At 40.2% G+C, this 14,366-nt stretch overlaps 1 protein-coding gene across 4 annotated transcripts in view; it reads left to right on the top strand.

Moving 5' to 3' along the window:
- The window catches only part of LOC103369204 (multiple C2 and transmembrane domain-containing protein 2), a 54,811-nt gene that overhangs the window by 23,781 nt on the left and 16,664 nt on the right, over positions 1–14,366 (top strand). For 2 of the 4 annotated variants that reach the window (XM_008297868.1, XM_008297862.1), the window contains exons 3-10: positions 2,362–2,479; positions 4,786–4,928; positions 5,237–5,313; positions 6,845–6,959; positions 7,122–7,157; positions 8,853–9,020; positions 12,187–12,317; positions 12,722–12,908. In XM_008297868.1, coding sequence (XP_008296090.1) covers positions 2,362–2,479; positions 4,786–4,928; positions 5,237–5,313; positions 6,845–6,959; positions 7,122–7,157; positions 8,853–9,020; positions 12,187–12,317; positions 12,722–12,908 — 975 coding nt within the window. The remainder of the gene's footprint in view (positions 1–2,361; positions 2,480–4,785; positions 4,929–5,236; positions 5,314–6,844; positions 6,960–7,121; positions 7,158–8,852; positions 9,021–12,186; positions 12,318–12,721; positions 12,909–14,366) is intronic. The other 2 variants (XM_008297877.1, XM_008297885.1) reach the window with 2 other exon arrangements.

Genomic DNA, 14,366 nt, shown 5'->3' with positions numbered 1-14,366 from the left:
CAAAAATGAAGAGAAGTAGATTCCAGCATGTGACTAACGTGTGATTTGAAATGAGCGAAATAGAGTGAAGAAGTGGAAGTAGAACAAAACTAAAAAGTCATTGTGATGTGTCTTAATGTTGTTGTTAAAGCTCATAACTAGTAATGTTTGTAGGAGGACATTGTGTCACAACAGGAATAAGTAATGTAGCAGTACTAAGATTAGAAAACAGACTGTCCTCTGTTGTTGAGCCCTAATGGCAGAATTTTGTGACTTTTTTGTGACTAACAGTGAAATATAATGAGACAAAGGCAAATATAGCAATATATGATGTGATATGGCATCAAATGTCTGGATCACTGGAAAATAAATAAGTGCGTTTGCTCAAGTACTGTACTTAATTACAATTTCAAGGTTCCATTATGTGCTGCTTTTTTTTAGAGTTTTATTTTTTTTGTTACTTACTTCAAAGGCAGAAGTTTACATACATTTCCTTAGTATTTGGTAGCATTGTCTTTAAATTGTATGACTTGGGTCAAATGTTTTGGGTTTCCCTCCACAAGCTTCTCACAATAGTTTGATGAATTCTGGTCCATTCCTCCTGACAGAACTGGTGGAACTGAGTCAGGTTTGTTGGTCTCCTTGTTCCACACACCTTTTCAGCTCTGACCACAAATGTTCTCTAGGATTAAGATCAGGGCTTTGTGATGGCCACTCCAAAACACTGAGTTTGTTGTCCTGAAACCTCTTTGTAACTAATCTGGTGGTGTGCTTAGGGTCATTGTCCATTTGAAGACCCATTAGTGCCCAAGCTTTAACTTTCTGGCTGATGTTGCTTCAATATTTCCACATAATCTTCTTTCCTCATGATGCCATCTACTTTGTGAAGTGCAGCAGTCCCTCCTGCAGCAAAACATCCCCACAACATGATGCTGCCACCCCCGTACTTCACAGCTGGGATGGTGTTCTCCCTTTTTCCTCCAGATGTAACGATGGTCATTATGGCCAAACAGTTCAGTTTTAGTTTCATCAGACCACAGGACATGTCTCCACAAATGAAGGACTTTGTCCCTGTGTGCATTTACAAACTGTAATCTGCTTTTTTGTTTCTTTTGGAGTAATGTCCTCTTCCTCTCTGAGTAGCCTTTCAGCCCATGTCGGTACAGGACTGGCTTCACTGTGGATAATGACTCTCTCTTACCAGCTTCAGCAGCATCTTCACAAGGTCTTCTGCTTTTGTTCTGAGGTTGATATGCACATTTCTCAACAAAACACTTCATCACTTCATCAAACAGTTGGCTTTTCCTTGCAGGACTTTTACTTGTAATGCAGTATTATTACATTGTTTTATTAGTGCGTTTACTTAAGTAAAGGATCTGAATGTTTCTTCCACCACTGCTCTGGATAGATTCAGGATCTTTTGTATTCATACTGACCATATAGTTCTTATAAAATCCATCTATCCATTATCTATACACAGCTTAATCCTCACTAGGGTCGCGGGGGGGCTGGAGCCTATCCCAGCTGACTTAGGGCGAAGGCAGGGGACACCCTGGACAGGTCACCAGTCTATCGCAGGGCCACACTTAGAGACAAACAGCCAAGCACACTCACATTCACACCTACGGACAATTTAGAATCATCAATTAACCTCAACATGTTTTTGGACTGTTTGCCGGTTTGCGTCCCGGTGGGGGCACCGGAATCTTTCTGCGTGGAGTTTGCATGTTCTCCCCGTGCAGCGTGGGTTCTCTCCGGGTTCTCCGGCTTCCTCCCACACAGTCCAAAAACATGTTGAGGTTAATTGGTGATTCTAAATTGTCCGTAGGTGTGACTGTGAGTGTGCTTGGTTGTCTGTCTCTAAGTGTGGCCCTGCGATGGACTGGCGACCTGTCCAGGTTGTCCCCTGCCTTCGCCCTAAGTCAGCTGGGATAGGCTCCAGCCCCCCCGCGACCCTAATGAGGATTAAGCGGTGTATAGAAAATGGATGGATGGATGTTTTTGGACTGTGTGGGAGGAAGCCGGAGAACCCGGAGAGAACCCACGCTGCACAGGGAGAACATGCAAACTCCACGCAGAAAGATTCCGGTGCCCCCACCGGGACGCAAACCGGCAACCTTCTGGATGCGAGGCAACAGTGCTACCAACTGCGCCACCCTGCAGCCCTTCTTATAAAATTAGTTCCTAAAAATAAACATTTGATCATTTTTGATTCTTTGTGCATAAAGATGTTTTTTTGTTGGTGTTTTTTTGTTTTGTTTTTTTACGATGGATGTTTAGAATCCGATACAGCTGTGACTTTGTGAGAAGGTTTAGATTTAATCAGTTGACCTACTGCTTTGTTGCTCCTACTACTCTTAATATATTGGTGTTTTTCCCCAGAGTGAGATGGGCAACGAGACTGTTGGTGTGTCGGAGCACATCAGAGATCCTCCCAGGTCCTTCCTGCTCACCATCAACCTGAAGGAAGGACACAACCTGGTCATCAGGGACCGCTGTGGTAAGAGCCTCATCTTTGCTCTGGGACTGCTAAAACTAAGATAATGTGTGGTTATGGCTCAGTAGCATTTCCACTATATCAGCTTTACCACCTGTGTGTATATAATGAGGTGACACACAGACAACAGGAAAATCATTTTACATGAGTAATTGGATATATACAGTACATGCAGCTGCATATGAGTCCAGCAGCACTGTACACATGCAGTACATTGTGTAGGTAGATATCAAGATTTTAAAACACAGAACCCATTCTGAGTGACATTGTGTAAACAGTACTAAATCAACAGGAGCAACTGTGATGGAAATGATGCCTGAATGATCGGAATAAGGAACCTGGTTCAGTGAGGTTCAAATAGTAATTAGGAAACACAACAGAAAATGAGAAGTGTGCTGTGGAATTTTGTTTATTTCAGAGATCTTCTTACCATCTCTTCTGCACTCAGAAGATCAGTGTTTCATTGAAACTTCAATATTTCACTTCCTTGCTAGTTGGTTAACTGTTTCCATTCATATAATTCTTGCACCTGAAAGTTTCGAGAGCTCTAAAACCAGGTATATATTTACCCAGTGCTCCATTCATGCAATTTTATTAACATCATAAAACTATTAAGGAGTTGTTTTTCCCAACAGGTACAGTTTATGTATAATGTGCTCTTTCTTTCTCACATTGGCCTTTCTTTCCCCCCTTTATTGTGGTTTAGCGCTTACAAATGATTTCACAGTTTGCCACCTACGACATCATCACATACTCTGTGCATGTTGTCCCAATGAGTAAGTGCAACTATTGCTGTGAATTTATTCCACCAGTTGTCGCCTCGTGTTGCAACATGTGTCTCAGTTCTTAAATCTAAAACTTTTAGAATTATATGTGCCCTATAAAGAGTGTCTCATGTTAAGAATCTACCAGAAACCAACAGTTTGTTTTCTCAGATTTAGTGTTTAGTGTTAACCTCAGTTTGTGTGTTTAGCCTTGACTCTTTAATGACGGCCTTGAATGTCTGTTTGATTACGCACTGTGTTATTGACTCCAGGGACACTAAAGACAGCTGGGTGTCAGGTTAGCTTCACAGCTAACCTGACACCCAGTCGCTGACACAGCTAGCCCTGGATTCCACACATATTAGAACCTGTTGGAGCCACACCCAGCTTTCAATACTAGGCCTTTCACTCCTGGCATGTATTTGAGTTACATTTTTCTCTTGTGTTTGCACAGTCGCACTTTGTGTAAAGACAATACAGAAAATGAAGGGAGGGATCTCGTCACAGCAGGATTAGGTTTCTTCACATTATGGTTAATATTGTATGGTCTTTCAACAGCAGCCACAAAAAGGAGTTTTTGTGTTTGATCAGCTTATGTACACTGCATTCGTAGCATGTGCTGACAGTACTTTGTTGTGTAATGGGTTTATAATATTGTGCTCACATTGTATTAGCACCACAATGACTCGAGCCAGGCATCTTCATGAATTGATGCCGGAGTATCAGCTCATCTATGATCAGTCCACAAACTGTTTGGTTGACTGCTGCCCTCACCTGGTTGATTGACAGAATAGCTAAAAGTCATAGATTTGACTTCCTTGACTTTGAAATAACAATTTTTTAATTGACTCGCAGCAAAAAATAGATGTAATGGGTTGTTCACAATAAAGTAGTAATTCTGTGATCTTGCAGTCACCTTTACATGTTGCCCTGCCTACATGTGGTACAGTGTTTATAATACACTTATCGACACACACCAAAAGGTTTTCAGTTGCTGTTGGTTTTTCAGTGGAAACTCAAATCTGATTGGTTGTTGATTCAGGAAGTTGTGGTCCCATCAGTTGGGGAGGAAAACAAAACCACATCCTCTATACAGACACATGAGAGATGACACTGTGAGCAGGTCAGGCCTCCCTTTTACATGAAACTGGTAGATTTTCCTAGAAGTGAACAAACAGGAGTGGATGAAATATAGCAGGGTCATTTAATTAGTATCAATAGCAGTGAGTCACGATGACAAGTCAGCTCTTTAAAGGGGGAATAAAAAGAGGAGGAGTTGTGACATTGCCTTTGTCACTCCATGAGTTCAGAAACCAAGCCAACTCAGGAGGCTTACATTGGATCTGGCTATTGAGTTCACTAATTTTCAGGCTTAGGTAACAGCTACAGCATGGCCTGTTATAAGTTCATTGTTTAATCCCCAGCTACAAAAGATATCTTCATATGAAACTGTGTGTCATTTTGCAAGACACCTGAACCTCCTATTAGTTTGATCAGTTTAGATAATGATATTAATGTTTGCATTTTTTTGTCATTTGTTTTCAGGTACCAGTGACCCTTATGTAAAATTCAAATTGGATGGAAAAACATTCTACAAAAGCAAAGTGGTTTATAAAAACCTTAACCCTATATGGAATGAGTCCTTCTCTTTGCCTGTGAAGGATCTGAATCAGAAAGTTTACATTAAGGTAAGTCCTCTGTCACATTCTGGGTGGTGCAGCCTGAGAGCCATTCATAGGGGAAATCTATTTTGTATAGTAATAAATACATGAATTCTGTGTTTTAGTCAACAGTTTTAGTGTCTTACTGCCTCTGTGTCATAGTATTATGAAAGTAAATCACTGATCAATGCCTGTGAACCTTTCACAACGCGACAAAACAGCTGTAATCATGTGTGATTCCACAGACACTGCAGTAGTATGCCAGTTAATAATATATTAACTGCACCCATGATGCTCTTTGTGTTAACAATCTCTTGTTGTTTCACATGATGTAGGTGTATGACCGCGACCTGACAACTGATGACTTCATGGGCTCTGCCAGTGTCCTCCTGAGTAATCTAGAGTTTGACAAGTGAGTCTGGTGGGAAACTGTGTGTGGTAGTGGTGGAAGCAGCTGAAGTGAGCAACGGTAGTGATTTCCGTCTGGGTCTCTGAAATATCAGCATGTTCTATTTGGGTGTCAGAAGGTTACAAATCTTTTTTTTTTTTTTTTTGCAACATTTTTGTTGTGTTCTCTTGATTGATTGATTGATTGATTGATTGATTGATTTTTACAATAAATAGCTGTGACTTTGGTTTAAGTGCAGGTGAAAAGGCGCTATCTGGTGGACGTGTGATGAAGTTGTTGCTTCTAAATGACCTCATACACATCCGTGGTGCTTCTACCTACTTGGCTAACATACAAGCAAACAATAATATAACCTATTGACAGCCTCTGCCGGCTCAGCCCATTTATAGATCTCGCAAGGCATTGGCTTGAAATTGAGATGATGAAATTGAGTGATTATGCTTGTTAAATATTAACCTCAACAGTGTAGTGGCCGTTTCACTGTGGAAATGCTTCTGCTGTAGCATGTCATTTTTAGCATCAACAGTATTTTTAAATATCGATCTGTATTTTCTGGACAGGTAACTTGTGCAGTATGTGTTAATAGTACATAATGCATAAAATGTTTAGGGTTGTAGTGTGCATGGTTTTCACATTTCTACACTACTCTTTAAACCTAAACTAAAAGACATGTAAACATATTGCAATGTACTGTTTGAAGTCCCATCTGGTCCTCTCCTTCTAAAAGTCTGGCTCAGTTCTTTAGCAGCCAATTTGCACACAGCCCACCTCCACACACACATTTAAAGCTGTACACTGAGTGAATGTTGTACTGTAAAACACAGCTGACAGAGCCAACACAGAGCCACAGTGAGCTCTGCCCTTGTGAGGCTTGAATTGTACATACAAGTGTTGGTCAGATTTTCCACTTGATTTGGAGACCTTTCTGCTGGTTTATAACTGACACACCACAGCCTTAAAAATGACCACAGAGTTAATAAACACCACTGTTACGATGTGTTGACCAATTAAACATGGTAAACATAACCTTTTTGGCAGCGCTGTTTGCATTGTATTGTATTGGATTGTAGATGTGTTCTAACACCAACATAGGTAATATTTTTCTAAAAATATAATAGCACTTCTACTTAAAATGATCATTTGTAATAACATTCTTACCGGTAATGTAAAACCTTTCGGGTGCAAATTTGATTCACTTTTTAAGCATGTCATTTTTAGTTGCCGCACGTGTACTTCATAATAAACTAGCAACTTAATGTATCTTTAAACGTTCCTTCATCTGCTTCTGCAACTTGCATTTGCAGCAAAACCCACACCTGCAGCAATTTAACTGCTAAGTGTCCAGTAGCTGAATACTACTGGCTGATGTTGTGCTGCTAGGTGAAGGCACAGGTTGTTTTTGTCAGAATGATAATATTACATAGAGAATGGGTTGGGAAAGTCTGACTATTCTCTCCATATACTGCATCCTCCATGGCACATAACCGCCCATCTCTCATCCACATGTGTTTAACTTTAATTCACTTTGTTTCAGGGTCAATGAGCTGTCTTTGCCCTTGGACGACCCAAACAGCTTGGAGGAGGACATGGGCGTTGTGCTGGTGGACATGAGCCTGTCACTCAGAGATGGAGAGAGCAAAAGAAGCAATGTATGGCGAGCTCCCATGTGCATTTACTGCATGTTTTTGTAGCAGCAGGGATACCTGTTGTGCACTGGATTTGTTACATATTTATGGTTGTTCTGTTTCATTCTCTGGCCTACTAACCACAGTGTCATTTTGTCTTGCATCTAACATGCATGTTCCTGGCAGCAGAAGTGGCCCCAAAAACGAAAACTAAGTACTAGGGTAAGGCATGATGGGTGGAACACACTGGACAGACATCAAATGACATAGATAACTGCCAAATGTCAGATAGACTTCAATACACCAAGGAAAACAAACTACAATGAAAGATGTTCTTAGTCTGGTCTCTAAAATAATGAATATGTGTGAAAATTCCTTCATGCTCCAGTTTTGACCTTCAGACTAGTCAAATGGATCCACAAAATACAGTGACAGATTGTCTATATTTCCTTAAATTTGGCAGCTGCCTGTGCTGAGTTTGACCCAAATCATTTGTGTCTCTTGTCACAAGAGGGCAGCAAATCACCACATTTTAAAAACAGACAGCAGCATGTCTTACAGAAACTTGACAAAAGTATGTGATGTTTTACAATTAAATTGATGGTTCATTGGTGCTTTATGTGATTTATCTGTCCGGTGTTGAGAACAATCAGTTGTCTCCAAAGCATTATAAATTACTTTTTTCAATACAAAATTAGCTTGTGTGTTTAGAGTCAATAGTAAAAGCTGAAACATATTATAGGAGGACTGAGAGTACAGCATCATTAAGATAGGAAAACTGACTCTGTGCTGTCAGCTGCACCACATCTATCTGCAGTTTGCTAACATTAACTGCCATAAGTTACATGTCACATCAGGCCAAGTTACTCTATTGCAAAAAAACAACTTAATTTACTTAATTTACAAGGAGAAGAAGAAATATAGTTTTCATTTTTTCAAAAGTTACACAATTTTGTTTTAAAAAAATTAAACAATGCATTTGTAACAAGTTTTTAAGATTGATATGTACAGTGTGAACCACAGGCTTTAGGAGGAGTGCCACAACAGGGTGAAGTGAGAAGTTCCTTTTGATATTTTCATAGCATTTGGGGACAGTGTAAAACAGTTAATATTTGCAGGTGTCTATTAAATATATCTGACCATTGTGTTCTCATTGATGAGGTGTTTTCACTCAGAGCAGCTTCTGAACGCATGTGTTTTGCTTGGCATGCCTTTTTTCTGCACACTGTCCTATGTAATGCATGAATCTATGAATATGAGTGAGGCACAGCTTTGCTCACTCTAAGGATTGGTCAGAAAGACGTTTGACTCTTTTTGCATGCGTATTGATTAGATTTCAGCCACATAACTCTGTGTTTGGAAGGTGTTTGCATTACCGAACAGGAGTAGCTAATTAAGAGACCACTGAGCACTGGTACTCCTGCTGCCTCAGATACTTGCTGTAGTCCGCCAAGTGTATGCAGTGTGGCATGTTAATTGAAATGTGATTTTCTGCAAAATCAGACATTCCCACAGTTGTCAGCTTGGTCTGTGTTAATTGAATCTGTTCAAATTTATCTCTCAGTGCAACATTGTGTCTTCATGTAAGCTCAGGTAATTATCTTAGAATATGACTCCCTGCTATGTATGGAAGGGAGAGATGGTTCTCTGCGCTGTAGCTGCTGCAAGCTTTGCCTAATCTCTTAGTGAAATGACGAATCAGTACCGTTCCACCTTCATTGGAGAGGAGATAATGTTTCGTTCAGCTGTCTTCTACGTGAGCTTGCTGTAATGTTTAAAGCACTGATTCGGTGCATGTAGCCATCTTTTTAAAACAGAAGTATGGCCCTTTTCTGTTCACTGTGCTGCGGTGCCTTGTCTTTGCTACCACCCCTTCCCCCACTTCTTTCACCTTTACCCAATTTGTCTCTCTTGCAGACGGGAGGGACTCAAAGCTTTCGATTGTCAGAAACCCTGAGAAAGAGTCAGCTGTGGACTTCTGTTGTGTCAGTGACACTGGTTGAGGGTCAGGAGCTGCCTCTGGACACCCACGGAGGTCAGCTCTTCGTTCGCTTCAGACTGGGAGAGCAGCGATACAAAAGCAAGGTACCCCATGGAGGACTGATGGTTTTCATTTCTTCCACACTTTTGCTTCTTTTGATTTGTCCTTGTTATTTCTAAACTCTCTTCACCTATCTTTTTTCAGCCAGTCTCTTCTCCTTAAAGCCCCATTCCTCTGCTCCTTTGTTCATCTCCTGAAACACTCAACACTTCTCAACACTTTTTGATCCCTCCTTCCCTAACCTTTATATTAATTTTCTGTCCGGCTCCCTTGAAATTCTGTACTATTTTCTTTATTTACCTTTTTAAAGGTGAAATCAACGATCCAAGTCCATGACCGTTTTTGTCGAACATATTGAGCTTTTCCTTATGTTGTGCTTGCTGTCTGTTCTGTGTGCTCACTGAAAAACATCTAGTGATTGTACACAACCCTATTTCTATAAGTGGGAAACAAATGGGATCCACACACCACTTTTTCACTGTGTCCTGTGCACACTCATGCTTATGCCCAGGATGGGCGAAAGGTACGGGAAGGAGAGCTTGAGGAAAAGAAGACGTTCAAAGCAAGAGGGACAGTAAATCTGGTACAGGCTAAATAAACACATGTCAGCTACTTAAATATCAACAGTCTGTCACAGACTTCACCTTTAATCATGCCTATGTAGAAGACATGCAAACAATTTTCCAGTACTCACAGCAACTTAGTCTAACTTGTTAAGGAAATGAATGCTCTTTTTTTGGTCTATATTCCAAGTTTCTATTGATAAATGAGGCTCACTGAGAGGCTAAACCTGTACCTGTTGATAAAAGAAAAAAGTCAGTCAGATTCAAGTTTAAAGGAGCACTTCATCATTTAAACATAAAAATCTTCCTGCAAGTCAGTAAGAGGTACCACTCAGTGGTACAATGTTCTTTGTGGCTCTGGAGATGATTTGTCAAGTGTGAGAAAATAGCCCTTGATGATGTCCACAGGGTGATCTTAGAGACCATTAATGGGAACCCTGCATTACAAACCGAATGGAGCTTGAAAGATGTGAGAGTTTTCAGGCAGGGTGCATGTATTGACACAAACCATCAGGCTGCATTATGGGAACTAAAAGCCAGAAAATCTTGGCTTCTGCTGCTTGAATTTTGAACATTATTTCCCCCCCCCAACTTTATACAGGTATAAAACTAATTTGCTGGAGTACCCCTTTAAAATTTAAAGTGGATGTTAAGTCTCACTAGTTCTTTACTGACATATGCAATAAGGTTAGATTTTTATTTGATTTTTTAGAGATTGTTAAATGTGTCTTTAAAAAACAGTAAGAAACAATTTAGCTGATGGAAAAACTACCTTAAATCATTGCAATTATTTGTTCCAAATTAATTTGTTGCTTTTATAGAAGTATATTTGCAGAAACAGACTATGTCTCAGCATGATATATATCAAGTGAAAATAGCTTTTGGTTTGCAAAGTCTTGATGGTACAGAAACACAATATAGACACAATGCTACACTGCTCTGATGCTGAACAGATCTACAGCTGATATATAGTTTGTGGTGTGTAATGTTGTTTATGTTTCAGATTTATGAATCTATTGTTGATTTCATGTGTTGTGCAAAGGTTTTAGGCATTTTTTTTTTCATGCGCAGGTTTATATATATATGTATATGTGTGTGTGTGTGTGTGTGTGTGTGTGTGTGTATATATATATATCTTCTGCATAGTTGTGTTAGCAGGAAATTTCCTATTTTACATTTCCAAACATACATTTTGAAAACATTGTAGTATGTAATCCAGTGAGATATTTGTATCATTGAAAAAGACCACTTTCCAGATAAACATTTGTACGCATAAATCCCAGTGCGTGATTAACTAATTATACCAAGCAGGTGCGAATGAATAACAACATAATATGTGAGTTGAACTGATCATCATTACCTAAAACAGCTGTGTGGAAATGATAAAACTGGGTGTGGGGAGGTGACTGAAGAAATGGCAGTTTTATCTATCAACTTTACACCCTGACAAGTTTTAGCATAGCAACCAGATACAAAATGCTCATCTTATGTCAGCAAGGTCTGTCACAGGCAGAAGAGCAGGTAGGTCTTGTTCCACCCATATATAGACAAGAGAAGTCTTGTCAGGGGTGAGTGCAAGCTGTTCCTCTGATGTGCAGCAACGCAGCAATGAGAGGCACAAACAGAATACCATCAAGGAGGAGTATGATTGGCCCTGAATTCATCCACAGCTAGACAACAAGCTCAAACATCCAGTCAGAGCCATAATGAACTGTCTTTAGCTACAAGCACAATAAAGAGCCCGAATCACAACATCATGCAGTCAGTCTGGGATGATGAACAGAAGCAACTAAGATATTTTTTTTCTTTTGTTGACATCACTTTGAATAAGGTTAAATGATAAATAAAACCTATATGTGGCTTTATTGTATCCAACTTCATCATACAGCACTGTATAGCTAATTCTGCATTTTTATTTGCTTTTTAGTTGATGTGGTGTGCAGTGTGACCTACAGTTAATGCAGCAGTACAATGATCTCTTCAGTGGTACAAATGTTATGGGAGGAACAACCTTGTAATCCACCGATCATGTAAAAATGGAACAAGAGCCAAGAAGATAAAGCAGAGATAAAGCAGATTTGAAGTGTGTGACATGAAATGCCCAATCTGCTCTGCTCTTCCTGGCTGCTGGATGGTGTCTTAATGAGTCATTAATGAGTTTTTTGCTATTGTGCATCATCATCCATTACACATCAAAGCTCCATGCTAATAAGGAGCAATGCTCCTTTTCTTTTCTCATATGTAGGTTCAAAGTGATTGTGGTAATTACCTGTTATGCCTTCATGTGTGTGAATTTCTGATGCTGCGAAACAACAAAAAACATTCACACACTAGTCTGTTGGGAAATCAAATTCACACACACAGTTAAAAGTCCAAACATGGCAAAGGCTTCATTTCGTAAATATGAGCTATGAAGGTTTATTGAGATGACTGCAAACCTGTTAGTGAAGTCAGTGTTTTCAGACACTTGACTGATACAAAATTAACTTTTACAGCATTTAGAAAAATGTAAATAACATAATTACAACATAACATGGAAATTGTGTTTTTTGGCCATTAGCTGAATTTGAATGGCTGCTGTCATTCCCCAGTGTGCACGCATGTTCATAAATGTATGTCTTGATGTTTCATGTCCTGTCTGATTCAGAATCACTGCAAAGTGTCAAACCCTCAGTGGAGAGAGAGGTTCACCTTTAACCAGTTCATGGACAGTCCAGAAATCCTGGAGGTGGAGCTCTGGTCAAAGGAGGGACGAAGGAGTGAGGAGTGCTTGGGGACGTGAGTCTGTTCGGGTCCTTGGATCTGCCTGTCTGTGTGTGCCTGCCTGTTACAAACCTGATTACTTGTACATCTGTTTATTTATTCTAACCTTTTGCAAAGGCCTATTGTTCACCTCTTTAGAAGCTGGTGTTGTTATATAACAAAAATGAGATTAGCAGTATTGCCACACCAGCTACTCTGTTTTCCCTATTCATAAATTTAGAGTAAAGCTCAGTGATTACCCACCCACCGGTATGTTTATCCAATCAGGTTAAGAGTTCACGTTAGTATCTAAGTGAGAAAGAGGAGTGTCATACAGCCTACTTGACATGTGAAATGTGTGACATACTGTGAATCTGTTGTTCACATGCATGTACGTGTAGATTTTATGTGCATACATGTATGTGTGTCTGTGTTTTCAGGTGTAAAGTGGACGTGTCCAGAGTCCCTGTCAATCAGAGGCAGCTGATCACACATACACTGGACCAGGGTAGAGGACGTTTGGTCCTTTTGCTCACACTGAACACATGCAGCGGCGTCTCCATCTCAGACCTGTGTGCCGCACCGCTCGATGAACCACACGAACGACAGAACCAGCTGGACAACTATGTCAGTATCTGTATCATGCACTTCTATATGTATTGTATGGTTGCATCACTTCACCGTCTACATTTCCCACTCTGCACTCACCAAGCACTATTCATGAATAATAACAACACGGCGTCAGGCCTCTCTTTGCTCTCAAGCCTCAGTTCTTGGTGTCATTGATTCCACAAGATGTTGGAGAACTTCCTTTAGAGATTCCCCTCCATGTCAACATGATTGAGTTACATTATTTAAACAGATTTTTCAGCTGCACGTTCATGCTGTCAGTTTCCTATTTTAACCACATCCCAAAGGTGTTCTACTGTTTAGACCATTTCCTGTTCACTAAACCTGTTTGAGATAACCTTTAATTTGTGACATGCTGCATTATTATGCTGTAAGCACTCATTAGATGATGGTAAACTTTGGCCAAAGAGGGATGCACATGGTCAGCGACGACACAAAAGCCAGCTGTGGCATGATTGTTGGTATTAAGGAACCCAAGGCATCTAAGAAAATATTCCACTGCACCTGTGCACCACCAACTGTCTGGGCTGTTGACACAAGGCAGGTTAGGTCTATGAATTTCTATTTCTGATGCCAAGTTCTATAGAAATGGAGATTCTTTAGACCAGACTGTGTTGGTAAGCCTGTGCCCATGGCTGCCTCAGATTTCTGTTCTGGGCTGACAGGAGGGGAACCGGACACGGCCTCCTGTTGTTGTAGCCCATCCGCCTCAAGGTTGGATGTGTTATGCATTTTGAAATGCTTCCTGCTCACCACAGGTGTAAAGAGTGATTATCTGAGCTACTATAGCATTTCAGCTCCAACCAGTCTGGCGTTTCCATCTGCAGAACGGCTGTTCATTAGATCTTCTTTGTTTTTTGCATCATTCTGAGGAAACCCTAGAGACTGCTGTGAGTGAAAATCCCAAGAGATTCACAGTTTCAGAAATATCAAACCAGGATGTCTGGCAACAGCAACCATCAATCAGAACAGAGTCAAAGTCACTGAGATCACATTTTTCCACATTCTGTTTGATCAGAACATTTACTGAAGCTTGTGGCCTATAGGACTTCATGCATTGCACTGCTGCCGAATGACTGTCTGATTGCTAGTTGCATAGATAAGCATTATGTAATGGGAGTGTGTCACTTATGTTATTGAATTGTAGTAACCACATGATAAACAGTCAAATTCTATTTTTTTTTCTATCCATTTTTAAGTAGTATATTTTGAAAAGGCAACTCCAGAGCACCCATGTGTTTTTCACCACCCTTTCAACCTTTAGCCCTCACTGTGTAAAAGACAAGAGGACCATAGCCCAGCTTTAAAATGGAGCACAGCTCCTTAAGCACTTTGAATCACCATCAGTTAAATGTTAACTTTTTGAAGAGTGTCTGTGTCCATAGAGCACATATCATATTTAACCCTAAGGACTTTCCTAACCTGATAAAACATACCTAAAATTAATCAGTATTT

Source organism: Stegastes partitus, unplaced genomic scaffold (genome assembly GCF_000690725.1).
Source record: "Stegastes partitus isolate 25-593 unplaced genomic scaffold, Stegastes_partitus-1.0.2 Scaffold27, whole genome shotgun sequence".
Classification (NCBI taxonomy): Eukaryota; Metazoa; Chordata; class Actinopteri; family Pomacentridae; genus Stegastes; species Stegastes partitus.
This window is presented reverse-complemented; position numbering and strand designations above follow the sequence as displayed.